The sequence below is a fragment of the Labrus mixtus genome, chromosome 4 (assembly GCF_963584025.1).
Source record: "Labrus mixtus chromosome 4, fLabMix1.1, whole genome shotgun sequence".
Classification (NCBI taxonomy): domain Eukaryota; kingdom Metazoa; phylum Chordata; class Actinopteri; order Labriformes; family Labridae; genus Labrus; species Labrus mixtus.
In genome coordinates, this window is record NC_083615.1 from 13225353 (window position 1) to 13247430 (window position 22078).

At 43.7% G+C, this 22078-nt stretch overlaps 1 protein-coding gene across 3 annotated transcripts; it reads left to right on the forward strand.

Moving 5' to 3' along the window:
* The first annotated feature begins 1174 nt into the window (after positions 1 to 1174).
* Positions 1175 to 20685, forward strand: sin3aa (SIN3 transcription regulator family member Aa). Of its 3 annotated transcripts, none has more exons than XM_061035922.1 (21): positions 1175 to 1245; positions 5760 to 5976; positions 6281 to 6463; positions 6865 to 6971; positions 8040 to 8334; positions 8467 to 8715; positions 9959 to 10111; positions 10211 to 10366; positions 10498 to 10587; positions 11104 to 11222; positions 11340 to 11550; positions 11794 to 11910; positions 12060 to 12298; positions 12829 to 13012; positions 13148 to 13727; positions 15139 to 15308; positions 15425 to 15598; positions 16657 to 16749; positions 17313 to 17407; positions 17602 to 17794; positions 18747 to 20685. In XM_061035922.1, the coding sequence occupies exons 2-21, from the start codon at positions 5791 to 5793 to the stop codon at positions 18975 to 18977; spliced, it is 3825 nt and encodes a 1274-aa protein (XP_060891905.1). In that variant the 5' UTR covers positions 1175 to 1245; positions 5760 to 5790; the 3' UTR covers positions 18978 to 20685. The 3 variants fall into 3 exon arrangements, with proteins under 3 accessions (XP_060891905.1, XP_060891903.1, XP_060891902.1); XM_061035920.1 differs by lacking the exon at positions 1175 to 1245 and adding an exon at positions 3502 to 3707 and having other exon boundaries at positions 17550 to 17794; positions 18747 to 18885; XM_061035919.1 differs by lacking the exon at positions 1175 to 1245 and adding an exon at positions 3503 to 3707.
* Positions 20686 to 22078: the final 1393 nt, after the last annotated feature.

Genomic DNA, 22078 nt, shown 5'->3' on the forward strand with positions numbered 1-22078 from the left:
GATCTTTCACAAGTCTTGGACAAATGGATACATGCAGTTCTCCAGCAATCGATGGTTATGACATCATTTGATGATCATAATCTGGATATACCAGGCCGGAAAGAGAAGGAATTCAAATGACTTGCTTCTTTAAAAGATATTTACTCACTGAAGTTAATCTTCTAATAACTACAGATCAAATCATTGCTCTGATATAGAACGCTGAATTGGATATTTGCCTTTAAACAGTAGGAAAAAAATAGTCTCAAAGATGTAGGCTACTGAAGTATTTTCTTTCACCCATTGCTTCCAATGAGATAAGTTAATAAGACAGAACACAGTGAAGTGAAAAGCACAGTTTGAATGTATTAGAAATTAGTTTTTTTTATCAATACTGTTTGAAATATAATAAACAAAGGGGGTTACATCGGTGCCACAACATAGCTAATGGCAATTCAATACAATTTATTTTTGTACCTTTCTTTCAATTTCGTACCACTACCTACCCTATTTAAACAATGTTTGCAATCTGTCTCTTGATGACCCTGATGAAGGCCACAAGCCGGAACGCTTCGGTCTGATTTGTTAATAAAGTTGATCTTCATACTACAAGTGTTGCTGGAGCTTTTTGTCCTCAAGCCTTTCACTCTTTATGCACCTTGGTAGTTGGTGAAGTTGTGCCAGAAAATCCTCTGCTAATTATGTAATATTGTCTGAAGTCAAACGTAATTTTATATTAAAGGTTTATTTAAATTATGCTATAAGATGTAGTGCAATAATGTTGAATATTTTAAGAGAACAATGTGCACAGCAACCCCTGTTTGGACAGTTAAAAAGTTCATAAATGGTAAAAAGAAGAAAGGGGACTTAAAGACGAGTAAGAAACAGCTGTTATTGAGGGGGGATATATGATCCTTTTTATTAAAATAAAGCTTAAATTTCCATAAAGATTTATGATAAAAACAACAAAAAAAAGTAAAATACTTAAGTACACAACTTGAGTAAATGTAACAACATGCCCACCCACCTATTCCGGGTCTTGTTCTTCCACAGTGAAAACTAAGAGTGGGGATGTTTCTCAAGCCTTCACAGGTTTTTATGAAATGGAGGGGCGCACTGCTGTTTCCCTGACGCTGCCTCTCTTTTAGCGGGTGATATTCAAAATAAAGTGACGTGAACTGTAGTGTGCGCCAATGCCAACGGAGGGGGGCGTCTCCAACTATTTTGTTACAAACACGAATCCGGAGCAAGGAGTCTTTTTCCTGGGTATGTAACAGCTGCATAAATAAAATTATATTCACTATACTGGTGTTATTACAAGTTAACGTTGTGATTAGGGAAGTGTTGTGTGACCACTTGCGCCCTTTGTGTCTTTAAATGAATTGAAGGGGGGCTTTTTTAATGGTCGTAAACGGCTACGGAATAAAAAAAAAAAAAAAAAAAAAAAGCCAAATACAAAATGTGGTAGCTGGATAAATCTGCAGGTCGTCATTTTGTGTGCTGGTAAACAATCTGTCCCCGGGGCTGTGTGCTCATAATGTGAGGCATCCCGCTGTCTGGGAGTGCAAACATTTTGTCTGCAGCGTTGTGTGAGCATGTAACGCTAATGGATCTGTAGCAGGGGGAGGGAGTTGTTGTGGTGGTGGTGAGGCAGGTTAGACATTTTACTCCCGACTGTTGAAGTAAACAAAGAATGGCTTGGGGTTTTATTAACGGCTCGGTAGTCAAATGTGCAGGAAAAACGAGAACTGCGTTTTTTGGGGTTTTTTTTTTTTTAGAGTTTGGGGGGGTTATGGCGTGGCTCAGCCGTGTTTCCAGCGACGCCGCCGTAGTTCCCGTTTCGTTTGACTTTGGCATTGTTTAGTAAGGGCAACCGGATCAGCTTCTTGCCGCCCAGAAAAGATGCAGTGTCGCTCGTCTGCGCCGTATTTCCCGACGTACATGCGAGGCGTCGATCCCCCCCCCCCCCCAGCTGATGCGTTTTTAAGTGCCATGAGTCTTTTGTTTGGAGAGAGTGCACGTCGACTGGCGCCGAGTGCACCAGCTGAATGCTCGTCGTAACCGTGTAGCTCGGTGGTTTTTTTTTTGTGGGGGATCTCCAGCCCGCACTGCGTTGTTGTCTCGCATGCTTTTTCACACAAAAAAAAACTTGAGGGAGAAATAACACACTTAACCCGCTGCACACACGCCCCATGTTGTGTTAAAACCACGCGTGTTGTTTGTCAAATGCAAGGCCTCGTGTGTTTCGCGAAGAAGCACGTAGTTTTTGTACCAGAAAACCAGTCGGGATAGTGGAGTACGATGCGTGTGTGTTAGTGTGTGTGTGTGTGTGTGTGTGTGCTGCAGCCTACGGTCGCTGCTCCCTGAATCCTCCGCCTCGGCTGGAGAGGGAGGAATCCCGGGCTTGGTGGCGCAGCTCCGCCTGTCGTGGGCGAGGGTTTATTTTGGAAGTTCCACCTTTTTTGGGATTTGCAATGACGGTTGCACGCCATGATTGGCTGAAATGTCCACAAAGAGGAGGGGCACAAGTGCAAAAAAAAAAAAAAAAAAAGGCAGACTCCCTCCGTCCCGCCTCTACAATGTCACATGTCTTGCAAACTCCAGGAAGTAGCTCATCTTGTGTGGATAGATATTTTTAAAAATATATTACGCAAACCCCGAATTATATCCCAATAAAGTTCCCGTTATTGGGAAGAGTAGCTGTGCTGGGTGCTTTGTTGTATCACAGCGTATGTGTTTTATTAAAGACACAAAGGTTAACCCACGTACAGAAAGCATGGGCCATATTCCAGAAATTGCAGCACTTGTTGTTTTTCTTTATGCAATATACACTGCTACTCTCTAAAGTGTGTTGAGAGCTTTACTTGGTGGAAACAAAAACACAGTTCATTAAAATGAACTGCATATAATAATACAAAAACATCGTGAAGGTATGTTCATCTTGCATTTGCACATCAAACATTTATTTCCTGCAGGAATGATAACAAGCCTGGCCACAATAAGCAGTCATAAACAATTATATTTAGACACAGAGAGACGGTGAGTGTTTATTTGTACTGCCATAATTAGTGCTTTTAATTAAACATGTACTTTTTTAAATATTACTTTTATTGATTAAGTACAAAAAGTCGCAGGTAGGATAATCCTGAAGGACGAGTTTAAAAAAAAAAAAAAAATGTGCCGATGAAGAGGAATCTCGATCCTGCAGTGGCATATAAAACTTAAATTTGATGGCTGCAGTCATGTTGTTTGTCTGGCGTCTCACTCGTGGTTGTTACCTTAAATGTGAACCTGTCCTCATACAAGCGGGACTCTTCTGACTGCTGCCAGTGTCGCGCTTCAAGTTAAAATGGGCGTGCTTGGTTACTGTGCAATAAAATCCTCGATTGACAGTTCAGATTCACGAACCCGGGTCCTTAGCCCCGCCCATTAGCGGATCCCCTGCACGAACTGACCAATAGCGCGCGTCGGAGGGCGGGGCTACATCTGAAAACCCCGCCTCCCGCCACAGCCAACCGAACGGAGATTGTTTTCCTCTCTCGGGGAGATTTTCCACTTTGCAGCCCCACTGCTTGAACTGTTTATTTTAATTCACACGCCTCTGATAAGTTGCTATCAGCCCTCACTTGTGGTATCTTTTCCTAGCCTAGAGTTGTAGAGGTTCACCCACTGATTAACGGATTATCTATTCATCATTTGGGATCATCAGTTTGCTATTTAGGAGAGGGGTGAGTTCAATCAGCAAAGCTAACACAGCTAGCTGCCTATCAACCGTGAGCGGACGTTTTTAGTAAACCACACAGGGGGGATCGACATCTCTTTGCATTTCATTCACTTGTAACTTAACATAACACGAGTAATCTAATAAATCGATAGCTGGTGCTGTCTTTAGAAAGCCTGTTTCAGAAGCAGGGATCGTTACTAGTTAGCTGCATGTGCTTCCTATGCGCTAGCCCCCCAAAACTGTGCTCGGTGTCGGGACTACTCATGTTGTTTACATTAGCTATCAGCTAAACTGGCAGCTCACAGACCCTGACGAACTTTCTCCGCGTAGTTTATGGGGGGGGAGGAAAAAATCTGCTTTCATTCACTTTAAAACACTGTGTTAAGCTGCGAGTAGGTGGGCTGTATTTGAGTGCTTACCTTCTGGAAATGGAGGTAGCATTGCTGCACTCCTCCTGCGCCACGCTGTAAATGGCGGGCGAGGGGGGGGGAGCGGGGGAAAGCGGTGTGCTGTAAACTCGAGGCCGGTGCTTGTGTTGCCAGGCCAAAAAAAAGGGGATGGTGACTCTCTGTTAGCATGTAGCAGAGCTGTGTTTGCCGCTGCAGGACTGCAAAAAAACCCGAGTGTAGTTGAGGTTATCTATAAATACTGCAGCCTCTCTGTCGCTGCCCGCGGTCAACACGAGCGACACTTTTTTTAAAAGCTCAGCAACGACTCAGCTGTGGGTTATAAGTACACACACTCTCTCACTTTCATTAAGTCACTTTTGCTCGATATGCAACGTATCTCTGGGGGTTGTGTTTCTCTATTCATGTTTTTTAAGTTGTTGCTGTCTTGAGGGAAGTTGTGAATGGCGAGCTGACTCGTCTCCCACGTTCACGCGAGCAGCACCTGTTTGTGTTGCGTCGGTGACGTAGACTTGCCTGTTTTTTCATTGGCTCCGGACGCCGTGCAAGTTTTGCATTCAAGCAGCGTGTTAACGTTTAAGATGCATTTCAAGATGTGTTACTTATTATAAGTCGACCCTGAAGCAAGGCACGAAGTTGACGGTGCGAGACGGGCAAAACGTGGGAAAATGTTATTGCGGAATTGTGCACCCTTTCTGTCACCATATACAAATATATATATATATATATATATATATGTATACATACAGCAAGGGTTTTGCAAGGTAATACAATCGTTGAGATTTCAGTCAGCCTCATCAAACTGTGTTTATATAGCACACTTAAGACAAAGACAACAAGAATGTTTAATTGTTGACTGTGCAGATATTTAACCACGTGTTAGGTTAACCATTAAATCAAATGTATCTCTATCATCCAAAGAAGAAGATCTCTTACAAAATCAATACACAAAAAAAAAGAAAAGACATAGATGGTGCAAAAAATAGAACATAAGCTGTGCATTGTTGTTTCAGCGTGCTCTATTTTGTGTTACACTGCTCCCTAAGTTTTTTATTTTTGCCTGAATACCCCCCCCCCCCCCCCCCCTCCAGCCGGCCGTTTCCTTGTTTTCATACTGATGCTCCAACATGTGGTGTCGTTGCTGCTCTGTTGTCATGTATGCGGTACACAGTAAAGCGTCAGGTCTTGGCCTGATAAGCACATCTCTTATGGATACACTTCTGCTCCTATCGTGGTTCGAGAGCTATAATAAGACATTTTGATGTCAGTCTGCACTGATGCATGCAGACCTACGTAGTTCCCATAAGGAGAAGAAACATCCAAAAACAAGAACACAAACATGCACGCTTCATCACAAGCTAGGAAGTCAAAACAGTCCCCAGAATTTGACCTCAGGCGTTCTTGTGTAGCAATAAGAATCAGATATTTCGATGGCTGTAAGACTATGTTAGAATTTTCATTGTAAGCAGCACGACTGAAGTGGTTAGCTGGCAGTGTGTGTACCCACAGATTTACAATTCAAGTATAACAATTATTTCCATATGTTCACGAGCGAATTATCGAAAGCATCAAGAAGCTGATTTAATGGATTCTGAAGACTTGAATGTCCTCCAGTAAGAAATAGGATCCCTGTGCTCTTTTCCACCCAGGTCTCTCAGCTCTTACAAGTATGAGTTCATAATGAAGCGGCGTCTGGAGGATCAGGAAACGGTTTTTGCGTCCCAGCAGCGGCGCCTCGCTGGCAACGCGGAGGCTTTCCAGCATCGGGTCCTGGCCCCTGCTCCAGCCCCGGCTGTGTACGAGGCTGTGTCTGACAACATGCAGCCCACAGCAGGCGTCCAGTACTCCGTCCCCCAGGGATACCAGGTATTTTCCTGTCCGTCCTCCGCAGATTTGTGCAAGCTTAATGTGTTTCTGAGTTTATCGCAGGTCAGACTGCAGTTTTAAGTCACTTAATGTTCATAACTTAAGCTGCTATTATCAACATTTGCTGCCTGTCAGCTACTGAGACTGAAGCTCTTTTTCTTCCTGTAAGCAGTAGTTACTGATCTTAACTCAATGTCTTAAAATGCTTTCCCCTTAAATGACATGGTGACACTGCTAGCCACCTGATTGCTCTCCACTGACGTTCACCGCTCAGCGTCAAAGTAATGTGCCTCTGCTTTCCCAGGTTCCCACTGTGGCCCAAAACAGCGGAGGGCACGGGCACACTCCGAGCCCCGCCGTTCACAGCGGGTCCCACCACCACAGCCCGGCAGTCCAGTCCCATGGGCCCTCGGTGATGTCGGGGCACAGCCACACAGCTGCTCCACAAGCCTCTGCACAGGGCCAGCAGCAGTTCCAGAGGCTCAAGGTTAGTTAGTACATTTGATTTTGAAAGATACAGCTGACTAATCCCACGTTTAAAAAAAACCAAAAAAAAAACCCTGTTAATGTCAACAAGTTTTGCTGTTCTGATAGTTTGGCACCTTTTCATGATTGAAAACATGTTTTCCCCTTTCAAATACTTTTGTGTCTAAATTCCGACGAATCCACAAACTTCTAACCTTGTAACTAAAATCATGCCTTAGTAGAGGCCTTATAAATCACTTTTTTGAAGCTAGGTTAAGTTCTGAATTATACATGTCTTCATTTCCTTGTTGACTTGTCAAAGTAAAAGTTTTCTTTTCATAAGAATTTTTTTTTTTTTTTTAGATAAACAGAAAACATGCAAATTGATGAAACTGATATTTCCTCTTCTCTCTCCCCCTGAAGGTGGAAGATGCTTTGTCCTACTTGGACCAAGTGAAACTGCAGTTTGGCAACCAGCCTCAGGTCTACAACGATTTTCTGGATATTATGAAAGAGTTCAAGTCTCAGAGGTGAGCCCACTGTTCCATTTCACAGAAAAGAATGTGAATTATAAGGATGCCAAATGTCTGCTCCAGAATGTACACGTCATGTCATTCATGCCTCTGACAGCAGTGTTGTACAACTAATTGACACAGTGCAGTACTGATAAAACCAAAAAGCAGCTTTACAAATAGGAAGACATTCAGTATATATATATATATTTAGGCTTCATATTCTTCACAGACTTTGACACATAAAAAGGCCGTGAAGCTTTGATATTTCATTTTGTGTGGTTACTTTGCTTTTTCCTGCGTTCACTCTCACCTCGTCGGCACTATGACGGTATCAGCTACTGTCTGCGTGTGACAAGTAGACAGTAGCTTCATGTTAGTAACATATCAGCCTGCTGCAGTCTGTTGTAAACTTAAGCCAAACTCCGTAAGTGTTTCCATTTGAGTAGGCGACTCGTGCAAAACAACGTTTGCAGACAGTCATTTTTCTGTTAGCCGTTTTCTCTTCCTTGTCATTATTACACCTGCGCTAAAACAGGAATGTCCACACAGCAGTGATTAGAAAGACAGCCGTGCTTCCTCATACTACTAGTAATGTGTGAAATCTGACACCAGTGTTGTCAGCTTCCCCAAAAACTTTACCGCATAGTGATTAGATAATAACTCGGTGGGGAGGTGTTTTCTTATCCCAGCGCATGGACTCACAGGCGCACGCAAACAGAGCCAATTCACGGAAATCGCAAAACCCGCAATTAACAAGCGCGTATTGAACCGTGCATGCTGTACCGACTGGTTCAATATTTCATTGAGAATTGTTAAATTCCCAGTAATCAAACATGAATAAATAAAACATGAAGGATGTAAAAATAAAAAAAAAACATGTTTTTGTTTGTGTAAAGACATTTCTCCTTACACGTACCAACATAAGATATAAGGTTATAAATAGTAAAACACAGTGAATTTATATATGTTTGTATCTCTGTTTTGGTGACATTTCAACTCAAATTACAGAACTGACTTGAAGGGTGACTGCCAGTGTGGATTTTGAATTAATTCTTCCTTTTTTTTTGTTTTTGTTTTTCCCAGTATTGACACCCCGGGGGTCATCAGCAGAGTGTCACAACTTTTCAAAGGTCATCCTGACCTCATCATGGGCTTCAACACCTTCCTGCCTCCTGGCTACAAGATCGAGGTCCAGACCAACGACCTGGTCAACGTGACCACTCCTGGTCAGATCCACCACATCACACCGCATGGCATTTCAGTCCAGAACATCCCCATAACAGGAGTAGTCCCCCAACACCCGGCTCAGCTACCGTCTGCTCCAACCACCACCGCTCCGCCCCTTCTGACGCAGCCTACCCCAGCCAAGATTAGCAAGGTGAGGAATTCAGTCAGGAAAGTAACCTAAGGACCCCCTCGCCCCTCCAAAAAACAAAATCTGGTGTGTGTTTTATGTAGTGCATCAATTCATCAAATCGTCTAAAACCTTCCATGTTGTGATCACCTGCAGCCTCTTCAACCACCGGCGTTGACACCCAGCAGTCAGAGCAATCCGTCCATACCTGCATACACCTCTCCTCGCTCCCCGCCCATGCAGCTCCATCCACCATTAAGCGGGACCCCCACCGGGCCACCCATTCAAAACAACCAGCCTGTGGAGTTCAACCACGCCATCAACTACGTCAACAAGATCAAGAACCGCTTCCAGGGCCAGCCCGACATTTACAAAGCCTTCCTGGAGATCCTCCACACGTACCAGGTCGGTCACCACGACTCTAATCTCAGCTATTGAGTACATTTGTGGCTTGAATGGATTAAAGTCTTCCTTTAAAAAAAAAAAAAAAAAGAGAAATGTAAAATATTCTCCTGCTTGTCAGCCTTAAAGTGGCAGTAAGCAACCTGAACAGTCAAATGAACAAAACCTTCGCCTCACCCTTTGCAACCCTGTAGCACTCTGTGAAGCCCCTCCCACCAAATGATGTATCAAACATAACCATCGTCACTGTGACACTCAGTAAATTTAGTCAGTCTAAGCAGCGGAAACCCTGACAGTCAACCAATATACATCCCAAAAGAATAAAAAAGTAGCAGCTGCTGCTTGCTGCATAGCTGTTGAGCTCTCAGCACCACCAAGGCAAAGACAGAAAGGGAGAGAACAAGTGAGAGAGAGAGAGAGAGAGAGCTGCAGACATTTTGCAGTTAGAAAATAGCATATAAAAGACTGATGATTTAAGTTGGCTAGCTATGTGCAAACTAAAGCTGATTGTTTCTTAGATTTTAGAACAAAGCTAAAGACAAGGTGCTCACAGACACAGATCAAACACTATTTTATCACTTCAAAATACGATTGTTCGTGACATTCAATGATTAAAATGTGTTACTTTAACCAAAATACTAATGAAATGATGTCGCTTATCGTACCTTTAAATATCATGTCAAACTCTGAAGCTTACATGGTAATCATTGGCTCCATGTTTTGTGTTTACTCCCAATAAGGAATCTTGTTCATGGTTGACGCAGGTTTCCCACCAAACAAGGCTCGCTAATGCTAGTGCTAATGCTAACCCTACCAGCAGCTGTAAGAGAGGCACCTCTGAGCATGTTTCTAGACTCCACCATCGTTGGACTCACCATTGCCTCATCGTTAGAAACCATTGTGTGAACTCACTGAGACAATGTCCATGTTTCTTACAGTCTTTGAAGAAAAGGAAAAAAAAAAACAGGATTCCTTTTTTGACTATTTCATCAACTTAAGCAAGGGAGAGAAAATTAGCTGAACGTAATGTTTAAATTCTAGCAGACATGTACAAACTTTGAGGGAGAAATGTGCACTGTTGAGAAAAAAAATGCTTATTGAAGATTGCAAAGTGGAGTTCTAACCTATTTTCAGATCTGTTGCCTTTCATCCCAAGGGAGTCTGCAGGCCTGAATTAAGACGATCTGGAAATGATTTTTGAAAAATGACTGTGGATGGGTTTTATTCATGTGTTGTTTCCCCACAGAAAGAGCAGCGTAATGCTAAAGAGGCCGGTGGGAACTACACACCGGCTCTGACGGAGCAAGAGGTCTACGCTCAGGTGGCAAGACTCTTTAAGAACCAAGAGGACCTGCTGTCAGAGTTCGGCCAGTTTCTCCCAGACGCCAACAGCTCAGTGGTGAGCACAGTCCTGATGTCAAGTGTTTCTGTTGCTCTGAAGTTCAAAGAAGTTTATTCATGTTTCCTTGTCTTGATCACTTGTATGTTCTTCCTGTAGCTGTTAAGTAAGACCACGGCTGAGAAGGCAGAGTCTGTCAGGAATGATCACGGTGGCACTGCCAAAAAGCTGCAGCTCAACAACAAGCAGAGGCCCAATCAGAACGGCTGTCAGATCCGTCGACATCCAACTCCAGGAACCACACCCCCTGTCAAGGTACAAACATAAATTCTTATATACAGCTGAATATGTAAGTGACTTCCTTTATGACCCCTTAGTTCATTTTCTTAGTAACTGATGTTTTTTTGTACCTGTGTGTTCTCGTCCCTCTTCTGGTGACGCTGCAGAAGAAGCCCAAGTTACTGAATTTAAAAGACTCCTCGGTGGCGGAGGTCAGCAAGCATGGCGTCGGAACAGAATCTCTGTTCTTTGAGAAGGTGAGGTTTTGAGATGTTTGTGTTTCTATTTGAATTAAAAAACGGAGCAGCCATCAAATAAGCAGATACAAAGACCACACGTGAAGGAAGAGAACAGATCAGCGAGAGCAGAAGACAGCAGTTTAAATCAAAGTGAATCTTTCTGTAATGATACACTTTGAAGAAGTCTGCTCAACTTCAGACAGTAATTCTGTATACATGATTAGATTTCTACCAAATGTGTCCCTTATGGATGTTTTGACATATTCTACAATCTAAACTGAGAACATCAAAAAAACAATTCTGTGCAAATGCCTCAGGCCACTATTTGACTTTTTAGTTTTATCATGCCAGTCATTCTGGATATATGAGTAAATCTGGATATTCATAAAAAAAAACGTCTTTTTTTTTAAACAACAAATCAAGACGTGTCCCGTGTCTTTGATAAAATGACTGAAGATTGAAGAAGTGTTTTGTTCATTTACCCTTCACCACACTCGCTCTGTCACATATTGTAACTCTGAATTCTCGTCGCAGGTTCGCAAAGCCTTGCGAAGTGCAGAGGCCTATGACAACTTCCTGCGGTGTCTGGTCATCTTTAACCAGGAGGTGATCTCCAGGACTGAACTGGTGCAGCTGGTGCTGCCCTTTTTAGGGTGGGTACTCTGTCGTGCTCTCAGCTGACAAATCATTTGTTGTTGTTGTCGTTGTTGTTGTTTTGCTGTAAACAATGTTTATCTTTAATATAATTTTCTTTTTCATTTTCCATACAGAAAATTCCCAGAGCTGTTCAACTGGTTCAAAAACTTTCTGGGATATCGGGAAATGTCCCACATCGAAGCCTACCCTAAGGAGCGAGCCACCGAGGGCATCGCCATGGAGATCGATTATGCCTCCTGTAAGAGACTAGGCTCCAGTTACAGAGCCCTACCCAAAAGCTACCAGCAGCCCAAGTGCACCGGCAGGACCCCCCTTTGTAAAGAGGTAAGACCTGTGAGAGCTAAGAATAGACATCGGAAAGATTTTAGAGAACGGCAAAAAATACATCCAAACCTGTACATGTGGACAGACATTTGCATCGATATGAACAATCTTATACCATCAGATAAGAGTTTCTTAAGAGCTTCAAGTCAGTATCTAATACTTCTTAGCTTCATTTGCCTTTAACTCCACATTAAGGTTAGTGTGGATGCTTCAGTTCTCTGTTTTTGTTTCTTTGGTTTCCAGGTCTTAAACGACACCTGGGTCTCCTTCCCGTCCTGGTCTGAAGACTCCACGTTTGTCAGCTCGAAGAAGACTCAGTATGAGGAGCATATCTACCGGTGTGAGGACGAACGCTTTGAGGTGAGCAGGAAACTTTAAACACCTGGAACTTATCTGTTGATTGTCCCTCTTGTGAGAAATTTCTCTGCCGGGAAAAAAATATGGTAAACTGAAGGGCACGACACACCCTGAACTTGATATAAACTCTGCTGTGCCGTCTTATCACACAGCTGGATGTCGTACTGGAGACGAACCTGGCTACCATCAGAGTCCTGGAGACGGTACAGCGGAAGTTGTCCCGCATGTCGGCCGAGGAGCAGGCCAAGTTCAGATTGGACAGCACTCTGGGTGGCTCCTCGGAGGTCGTACACCGCAAGGCCATCCAGAGGATATATGGAGACAAGGCGCCCGACATCATCGATGGCCTGAAGAAAAACCCAGCTGTGTCCGTCCCCATCGTGTTGAAGAGGTGAGAGCAGAACCTGGACAGTGTCACCCATTTCCACTTAAACTTTTACAACCAGTTGATCGAAAGCAAAGCCGTTTCAATTACAAAGTTTAATTTAAGGTAACAGGTTTTTTTTAAGAGTGGCGAGGAATCAATAAGGGTTATTTATTGTTTATTCAGAGAGGTAAATGAGCGCAAGACTCCTTATTTAGGGCTTAAACCGAGGTTATGAACGACAGCTTTTCAACACAGGGAAGGGAAGAGCTGATGTATTTTTGAGAGGTGGGTTAAATAAATTGTGCTGGATATTTAATTCCACTTTTTGTTTCCTGCATTCTTCTTAGCAGTGAAATGAAATACTCTTTTGAAGTATTTAAATGTTCTATTCCTGCCTGAAGTTCACCACGCTGCAGCAGATTGTTCTGTCTTTCTGGAATGATGCAAAGTCACTGAAACGCTCCGACACCTTGGCTGTAGTTTGAAGTTGCGTAAGTGTGAGTAGCAGATGTTTGTCGTGTGTACGCTTCTTGACTTGGCGTTCTTCTGTCCAGGTTAAAGACAAAGGAGGAGGAGTGGCGGGAAGCCCAACGAGGCTTCAACAAGATCTGGAGGGAGCAGAACGAGAAGTATTACCTCAAGTCTCTCGACCATCAAGGCATCAACTTCAAGCAGAATGACACCAAAGTGCTTCGGTCGAAATCCCTGCTGAATGAAATTGAAAGCATTTATGACGAGGTACGTTTTACAGTGACGCTTTATGAATCACACTACTTACAGGAACATGATCTGAAAGATAGAAGCATATTCTCTTTTCAAAGTGTTCACCTCAGAAATCTCAAAAGCTAACATTAAGATGTTTTTGCCCTGCAGCGTCAGGAGCAGGCATCGGAGGAAAACGCCACTCCACCCTCGGGCCCCCACCTGACGCTGGCGTACGAGGACAGCCAAATCCTGGAGGACGCCGCCGCGCTCATCATCCACCACGTCAAACGTCAGACCAGCATCCAGAAAGAAGACAAATACAAGATCAAGCAGATCATCTACCACTTCATCCCCGACATGCTGTTCTCCCAGCGAGGCGAGCTCTCGGACGTGGAGGAGGAGGAGGAGGAAGAGGACGACATGGACCTGGAGGAAGGCGCTTCCAAAAAGCACAACGGCGTGCCCGGCAGCGGGAGCCCGTCGAAATCCAAGCTGCTGTTCGGCAACACGTCGACGCAGAAGCTGCGGGACTCCGACGACGCCTACAACCTTTTCTACGTGAACAACAACTGGTACATCTTCCTGCGGCTGCACCAGACGCTGTGCTCGCGGCTGCTGCGGCTCTACGGGCAGGCGGAGCGACAGATCGAGGAGGAGGTCAGAGAACGAGACTGGGAGAGGGAAGTCCTGGGGCAGAAGAAGGAGAAGAACGACAACCCGGCTATGCAGCTCAGACTGAAGGAGCCCAGTGAGTAAAACAGGAGAGGCTTTTTACAAATCTGGTTCTGATTTACGTTCCCTACAGAGAGCAGAGAATAAATCTTTTGTTTTCACTCATGTTTTGGTCACAATTCTGCAATTTTACACAATGCACATTCCTCGTTTTCCCAGAGAAAATGTGTAGCCTGTTGCACCAGCTTTGTGTAAGTTCTGTGCTAAGTTAGGGCTTAAAGTCCGCACTAAACCCTTCTTTGAAACTAGTCAGGCTCTAGTTGTGTCACTGTTTGGATGCATCACAGAGACGTAAACTAGTCGAGCATTACGTACAACCTAACTTAAATATTGTAACAGATATGATATGCTCACGCCCTGCAGCCAATCAGTGAATTGCCTTTTTCTTCAAGAAGTGTTTTGTGACCGCGCTGCCTCTCCTGCCTAATCGCCTCTCGACAGAATAACAGCTGGAAATAAAAAATAAAAAAAAACTGTTGAAGCACAGGCAGTGATGAAAACGTAGGTGAAAGATGACAAAGCCTGATCATTAGGTGATAACAGCTACAGCTGTAATCTACACATTAAAACAGTGACATCTTCAACTGGAACATAATGTCATTTAAAGGTACATATATTATTGGAAGGATGAAATGATCTCCACTCATGGAAAACAAAAGCAGGAAAACTAATCAAAGCCATCGTATATTTCCTCCAAGTTATCCCACCTTTCTAGATGATCCACCGTGACAACCATATTTTACAGAGGACTTTACACACACACACACACACACACACACACACAGGTCCATATCATCATAAAAATGCAGGACATCAACATTTACAATTTACACTTTACAATTTAGATAGATAGGAACTTTATTAAACCTTTGGGAAGGTTCTCTCAGGAAATTCAGAATTTTGTCAGTCATTCAAATATAAAGAGGTGTTTTGCACCAGTGTTTCCAACACGAGGAATACCTTGTGTCACTTAGTGAGGGCTGAGTGAGAGGCATTATGATTCCTTTTTCTGAACTAAACGTCACATACAGACATCAAACTTCTCAGTACAGCATGAAATGTGGAGAGAATAGCAGCTAGGTGTAAGATTGAAGATTAAACTAATGCCTATGTTTGAACGATCTCAGCTGGTGAAACATTCAAATGTTAGCAGTGCGTGAACTCCATAAGTTAGAACTACGTTTGAACGCACTCATAGCTGGTGCAACCTGGTGCTGAAAGTATTTCAAAAAGGATTCTTAGCTTATCACACACACACACACACACACACACTGGACATTACAAAAGCATTAAGAAAGCCAACAGTTGATGAGAATATCAGACAAAGTGTGAATGGAATCAAAGAGGGCGGGACTTTGGGGAAACTTTAAGACAGCTTCTGCCAGTCTTTCTGTCATCAACTTTTATTTATATATTCTCCTCTCTAGTGGACATTGAGGTGGAGGATTACTACTCGGCCTTCTTGGAGATGGTGAGGAATTTGCTGGATGGAAACATGGAGGCTTCTCAGTACGAGGACTCGCTGAGGGAAATGTTCACCATTCACGCTTACACCGCCTTCACCATGGACAAGCTCATCCAAAGCATCGTCCGGCAGGTGTGTTCCATCATCAGCTCAGCGGCTACACTTTAGCTAGTCCAATGAAAATAGCAGCCGTCACTTTTAAATAGCTGTTCTTCCGAATCTGACGCATTTCTCTGTCTTCCGTGCAGCTCCAGCACATCGTGAGCGACGAGATCTGCGTCCAGGTTACAGACCTCTACCTCTCCGAGAGCTCTAACGGAGCCAGCGGAGGAACCATGACCACGCAGTCCTCGAGGAGCTCCGCAGAATCCATGTACCAGCGGAAAGCCGAACAGATCATGTCTGATGAAAACTGCTTCAAGGTAAATGCACAAAAAAATAAAATATACCATCAAATCTGGAATATTAAGTGCTCCGGTATATGAGACGCAGTCTGTTTTTCTGGGTCACCCAGAGAGAGAAAAAAAATGAAGGTTTAAACTGTCGACCTGCATGACGAGTATGTTCGCTTTGCACTCCTACTAGCAACAGTACGGTAGTTAAGCTCTCTCAGATATCTGCAGATATCCCTTCTCCTGAGAGCTGAGACCACGACAATTTCTCCTGCTGGTGTTTGATCAAACTCTGTTCTCGGGTGTGTTCACATCCAATTAATCTTTCTCGACACTTCTCCGCAGTGGGAGATGTTCGCATTTCTTTGTGAAATACAGAAAGTGTTATGTGCAGTTTACCGTTTAGACAGCTCTGTACTCATCATTTTGTCGTTTGGCATCTTAAGGGTCTAAAATGAGTTCTGGAGCTCAACGGTGATTCTGCTGTGAAATACAGAAGCAACTTAAAAGCACTCGTCGACTACTTTGACCCACTTTGAAAGCTTCAGTTAACATCGGATAAATTAACGTTGCACTGAAGTTCATCTCACTTTGAAACAGGTTAAATGACTGATTCATTTGGGGCGCTGGATGGCCTAGTGGTTATGTCCCATGTACGGAGGATATGCAGTAGTCCTCGTTGCAGTGGCTGTGGGTGCGAGTCCGGCCTCGCCCTTTTGCAGCGTTGTCCCCCGCTCTCTCCCGTCAGCATTTCAGCTGTCCAATCCAGTGAAGGCAAAAAAAATGACTCACTGTTTTTGTTTTGTTTTTCTTCCTGAAAAATGACATCAGGTAGTCTAGGTCACTCTAGATTCATGAACATGTGAACCAACATCCTTTTTTCTTAGTTTGCAGCTGTGAAACACTAACCAGGATGCCAAATCCTTCTTGCTAAGTGTCAGGGTTTATGACAAGAAGATCGTGTTCTGGCAGTCAGCGTCCTGATTTTTGCTTCCTCTGAGCCCTCAGGACATCCTTGTTTATTTTTTACCGCCACGCGCTGAATACGTTTTCCCCTCACACTTGCTGCATGTGTGTCACTTTCTCAGGTGATGTTCCTGAAGAACAGAGGGCAGGTGCAGCTCACTGTGGAGCTGCTCGACACAGAGGAGGAGAACTCAGACGAGCCCATGGAGGCCGAGGTAAGGAAGTAGTTGGCAGTGATTTAGAGATATGGCTTCTGAGCTTTGGAGTTTGGATAAAGGAAGGAGAAAAACGTTTAATGCAGCCACCTCACAACAACACTGTCCAGTTGATGCCTCATCATGCTCTTGGTGCAAGACACATTCCACATTACACCGTGTCCTAACAGCACGTGGGCATCAGATATTGCATTGCATCACTCGCTGCCCGCACTGCATCTGTTAAATATTTACTTCTTTGCTCTGTGATATATCTTAGTTTCCCCTTGCAAACAAATATGACATCTAAAGCTTTTGTATCAAAGGGGAACAAACTGAAGTGTGGTGCTTTGTATTTAGGACCCAAAGTCCATCACATCAAGTAAAAAGTCTTCATATTAAACCATGAAATTAGAACAAAATGAGTTTTCTTTTTTTTCTTTTTTTAGCTTTGTTTTGTATTCGGGTGGACTTTTCCAGATGTTTCAGAAATACTTGTCTTGACATGTTTCCAACCTGCAAACAATGCTGCTGTTAGAGCTACTGTACTTAACTTATCTCTTAAACTTGTGTTTTGTTCGCAGCGTTGGTCTGATTACGTCGGCCGCTATTTAATCCCAGATTCCACCACACCTGAGTTAAGGGAGCACCTCGCTCAGAAGCCCGTTTTTCTTCCAAGGTGGGTGGTCTATCTTTTGTGAAAATCCTTGCTGATGTTTATAGTCAACTTTGATGTAGTTGTTCTGATACAAATTCAAAGATGCATCCTTTGATTAATGAACTGTAATGGATAAGTTCTGACACATTCCCGCTCTCATTAGTCACTCTCATCTCATCCCATCTCATCCCGTCTGTCTTTGCGCTCGAAACAAGGAACCTGAGACGGATCAGGAAGTACCAGAAGGGCCGAGAGCAGCTGGACAAGGAGGCCTGCGAGGGAGGCAAGAAATCCCTGGAAAAAGAGAAGATGGAGTGCATGTTCAAACTCAACTCTTACAAGATGGTCTACGTCTTTAAGTCTGAGGATTACATGTACCGACGCACCGCCCTGCTGCGAGCGCACCAGGTAATCACGGCTTCCTGTTACTGTCGGCTTGAGCTTTACAGGCACAAAATGACTTACTTAGTCACTGGCAAAACAATGATTTTATATCTTTAAGTTTCTGTATTATTTGGGGGGGGGGGGGGGGGGGGGCTAAGCCTTATTAGGTGTTAAAGTGCTTTCAAACCTGACTGGGGACTGTCAGTGCTTTTCTGTCACTTATTCAGTTTGTGGAAAACTTTTGTTAAAAGACAACATTCACAAATTATAAGATAAGACTCAAAGCCTGATACTGTTGTCCACATCTGTCAGCATGTTTGACCCCCAGAGTCCATCTTGTTTGACCAGTGTGAACGCTCCGTTCTGTGCTCAAGCACGGTGCACTACCATGGCCCTGGCATGGCTGAAAGAGGTGTGTGTTGGCACAGTACGGTCGCTTGTGTATGCAACATGGAGGTGACGAATAATCGGTTGCTGTGTTGCACAATCGAGAAATCCAAAACGATTTCAAATGAGCCGTAAAGTTGCAGCCATGTTCTCTGTGTTGTTCTTTATTGTGCTGACTCTGAGACAACACTTCTTTTAAACTAAAGGACGCTTCATGGTGACATAAAGCCATGCGCTTGTTGTATTACGATGTAATGACATATGTGGTTAGGCACTATTGGGCCCAAAACAGTGTGAGTGCAATACCAGCACGGGGACTGGGGAGGGGGACAATCAGGCTTCTGAATGGTACGGGGCACTGGGCCTAGTGTGAGTGCGCCCTTACTCTTATCTAGTTTCTCCAAAGTTGCCTATCCCAGCTTAAAGCGTGATTCCAAAATGCTAACTATTACTTCAAGTTAAGCACAAACGAGGCCATATAAGAGCTGTTTACAGTCATCTTAAAGGACATAAAGTAAATGTCACAGCTGTACTCGTATTAAAACAACCTCCTGACAAGTGTCCATCTCTTTTCTTTTTTTTTTCTCAGTCTCATGAGAGGGTGAGCACCCGGCTGCACAACCGCTTCCAGGCCTGGGTGGATGCGTGGGCCAAGGAGCACGTCACCCGCGACATGAGCGCAGAGACCAACAAGTGGCTGATGGGCGAAGGGCGAGACGGCCTTCTACCCTGCACCACCAGCCGGCAGCCGGAGGTCCTTCACTTCATGAACATCAACAAGTTCAAAGTCAAGTACGGCACACCCAGCAAGGCGCCGTAACCGAGGAGCAAGAGGAGAGAGAGAGAGAGAGAAAGACTGATATCTGGGAGTGTGTGGTCTCAAGTCACACAGGTTCAGGAGTAGACGTAGGGGACGAGGGCTTATTAAAGTGTTTTTAAGGCCGACATGGGAGCACAATTAAGCTAGCTACCGTGTGTGTTGCACCCGGGGCGGCAGGATTACTGATTTTACCAGCGTTTTTAGCTGGGCCCATTTTTTCACAGGGCCGTCAGTGCCAAAACTTAGGAATGGTCATGATCCAGTCGCAGACCTGAGCTCGCACCAGCACTCGGAGCCACGTCTCAAACAAACCTCCCTCGAGCCTTTTGTTCAGACAGGGCTTAGCGTCGCTAACAGTGAGCCTGTGAGAGATAAGAGTGGTGCTTTTTGTACTTTTATCACAAACCGAGCTTCGGTTTCCGTTATTTTCCACTCGTTCATTCGTCTGAAGCCATCAGAATAAGAGTACAGGGACTTCTCGTTGGTCGTGTTATTCTACAGTATCCATGGAAAACAATGTGGTGGACAAGTGCACTTATTTAGGAAGAGGGAAAAATGTCTTTCAATGAATTTTTTTGCTTCCCAGATTGAAGGCTTTAGAGGGAGCACAACAGAGTCAGGAGGAGATCTGGTTCAGACATTCCTGCGTTAAGGCCAAATCACAATAATGTATCTTTCACTAAGCGGAAAGAGGGATCGTTTCCTTTTTTCCGAAACACATGGCAGCATTATTAGAAACTGTGCCTGAGCCCCAAACAGTATTGTCGGGTTTAACATCCTAAAGCACTGTTGCATTTATGTAAAAAAAAAACAGCCTCACAACACTGTTTGGTCTCAGACTGTAAAATTGTATAGCTCGTGAATGTCAGATACTGACATGTATTCCAGTGTATGTGTTGTGTATATATATTATATATAGTTCTATTAACACAAATGATCCTCGCCGCCCTGAGAGTGTCAACCGTTTTAAACTGCCCTCCGCCAATACACCAGCTTGAACACACACACACACACGTCGACAAACACACACTCATTCTGGGAGGACTGTCCACATTTATGCCGCTCACTTTGTAAATACACTGTAAATAGTCTCAGACTTTTTATGACAGATCTGTGTTGTTGTGCTAGTTATACTTTCCAAGCTTACTGTGGACTTTAGTGATGAATGGCTAAAGTTAGTATGTATATGAAAAAGACAAAATGCAAGACCATTTATTACAGTTTTTACCAAAGGGAGTTGATTATCAAAACTAGCTGTTTTCCCCCCCCTTTGTGTGTTCCTTTATGTCTTTTTCTTTTTAATTTTCTGTAGTGAAAACGCGGAAAAAGTAGAAATGTATCCAGGTCTTTCAGTTTTTATATATAAAGATAACATTTGTTTCTCCTCAATGTGACATTTGGTTTGTTAAAATCACTGCCCCCCCGCCCCCCCTCCTCCTCCTCCTCCTTTAACAAAAACAACCCCGACACCCTCCGTGCTGATGGTGGGACTCCTTTCAAAGTTCATTTCTTCAGATGAACAGACTCAACGTCCGCCTCACTCTGTGACGCACGCTTCCCCTCCTCCCTGGATAGATTTCTGCTGCAAACTTCAAGCCACACCATATTTTTGATAATGGAAGAAGAAGTCACACAAGCATGTCTTTAGTCCCTTTATTTACACATTATTTAAAGTATTAATAAAAACGACATTTGTAGCCTATTGAAATGTGGAGTTGTTGAGTCGCTTATTTTTTTTAACCCCTTCATATTTTACCTTCACTTATTTTTCATCCATTAAAGTAGCAGGAAAGAGGAAAATAAACGATTCTGTTTGCCTCTTATGTCATATGCAATAAGCAAACATCTTTTAGTGTTGGTTTATCTGTGACAGGAGCGGCTGTGGCTTAGTTGGTAGAGTGGGGTTGTCTCTCGCCCTGAAGGTCAGGGGTTCGATCCCCAGCTCCTGCAGCCACATGTCCGATGGGCAAGACACTTCACATAAGGAAATACTTTAAAATGAATCAACCATTTAATGAAGAAGGGTCCAAGGGCATATTATTTCATTTATCTGAATCAAAAGGATTTATTTTCAATTACTTTTTGGAAGTACAGTGAAACGCACTATGAATAGATCTCAACATTATTATACTTTTTATACTTTAGTCAGAAACATTGTTAAACACAGAGGTAATGTGTTATGACAACCTCCATCAAATAATCAATTCCCTTTAAATCCTGCAGAGGGAGTCCTTTCACTGATCACTGACGTAAAGCGCTCCCTGCATCCAATCACACCACAGGGGAAAATAAAACTCCTGCAGGATGATATGAAGACACACATGGGCAGCTTTATGGTCAGCATTTATGGATTATTAATTAACTGATTAAAGGGATACTTCACCCGTTGAAACATGAATCTGTATTGACATTGGGTCATATATGTAGTAGAAATGTGAAATACATTTTGAAGTTGGTGCCTTCTTGGCCGAGAAAAGGCAGAAAGTGTATTTTTGGCTCATGTGGATGAAAGACACCAAATCCCAGAATGTACAGCACCGCAGGCCACGCCCACTAAGGTCCTCAATTTCAGAATCAGAAATACTTTATTAATCCCAGAGGGAAATTCGATTGATACAGTTTCTCCAAAACATACAATATAGCAGTAGAAATATAGTAATAAAAACATTTACAGACATATTTACTTCAACACATGAGGCCATTTCCTCAACTGATTCAGAGATTTCTTCCAGAATTGATCTTGGAAATTCCTGGCAGAAAACAGACTCTATGTCTGTGTCCATAGGCAAACAGTGAGAGCACCGACACTACCAGTCCGCCCCAGCTCGAGCCGGCCCGGGCTCCTCGTCCTCACCTCCACCAACAGGCAGGCCTTATGTCTCGGCTGCCGAGCTGGCAGCAGCCAGCAATATAGCAATATATTGGCCAGTCTTGTGTCGCAGAGGCCCCGGCGGGGGCCAGCGGCGGCCAGCGACCACAGCAGCCAAAACACAAGACCGGCCTGTCGGCAGCAGCCATCTCACCGCTATATTTAGATTTTTCCGTCATTATCAGCTTTCTCCATAGAGCCTGTTAGCATAGCTTCCAAGCAATTTAGCGGA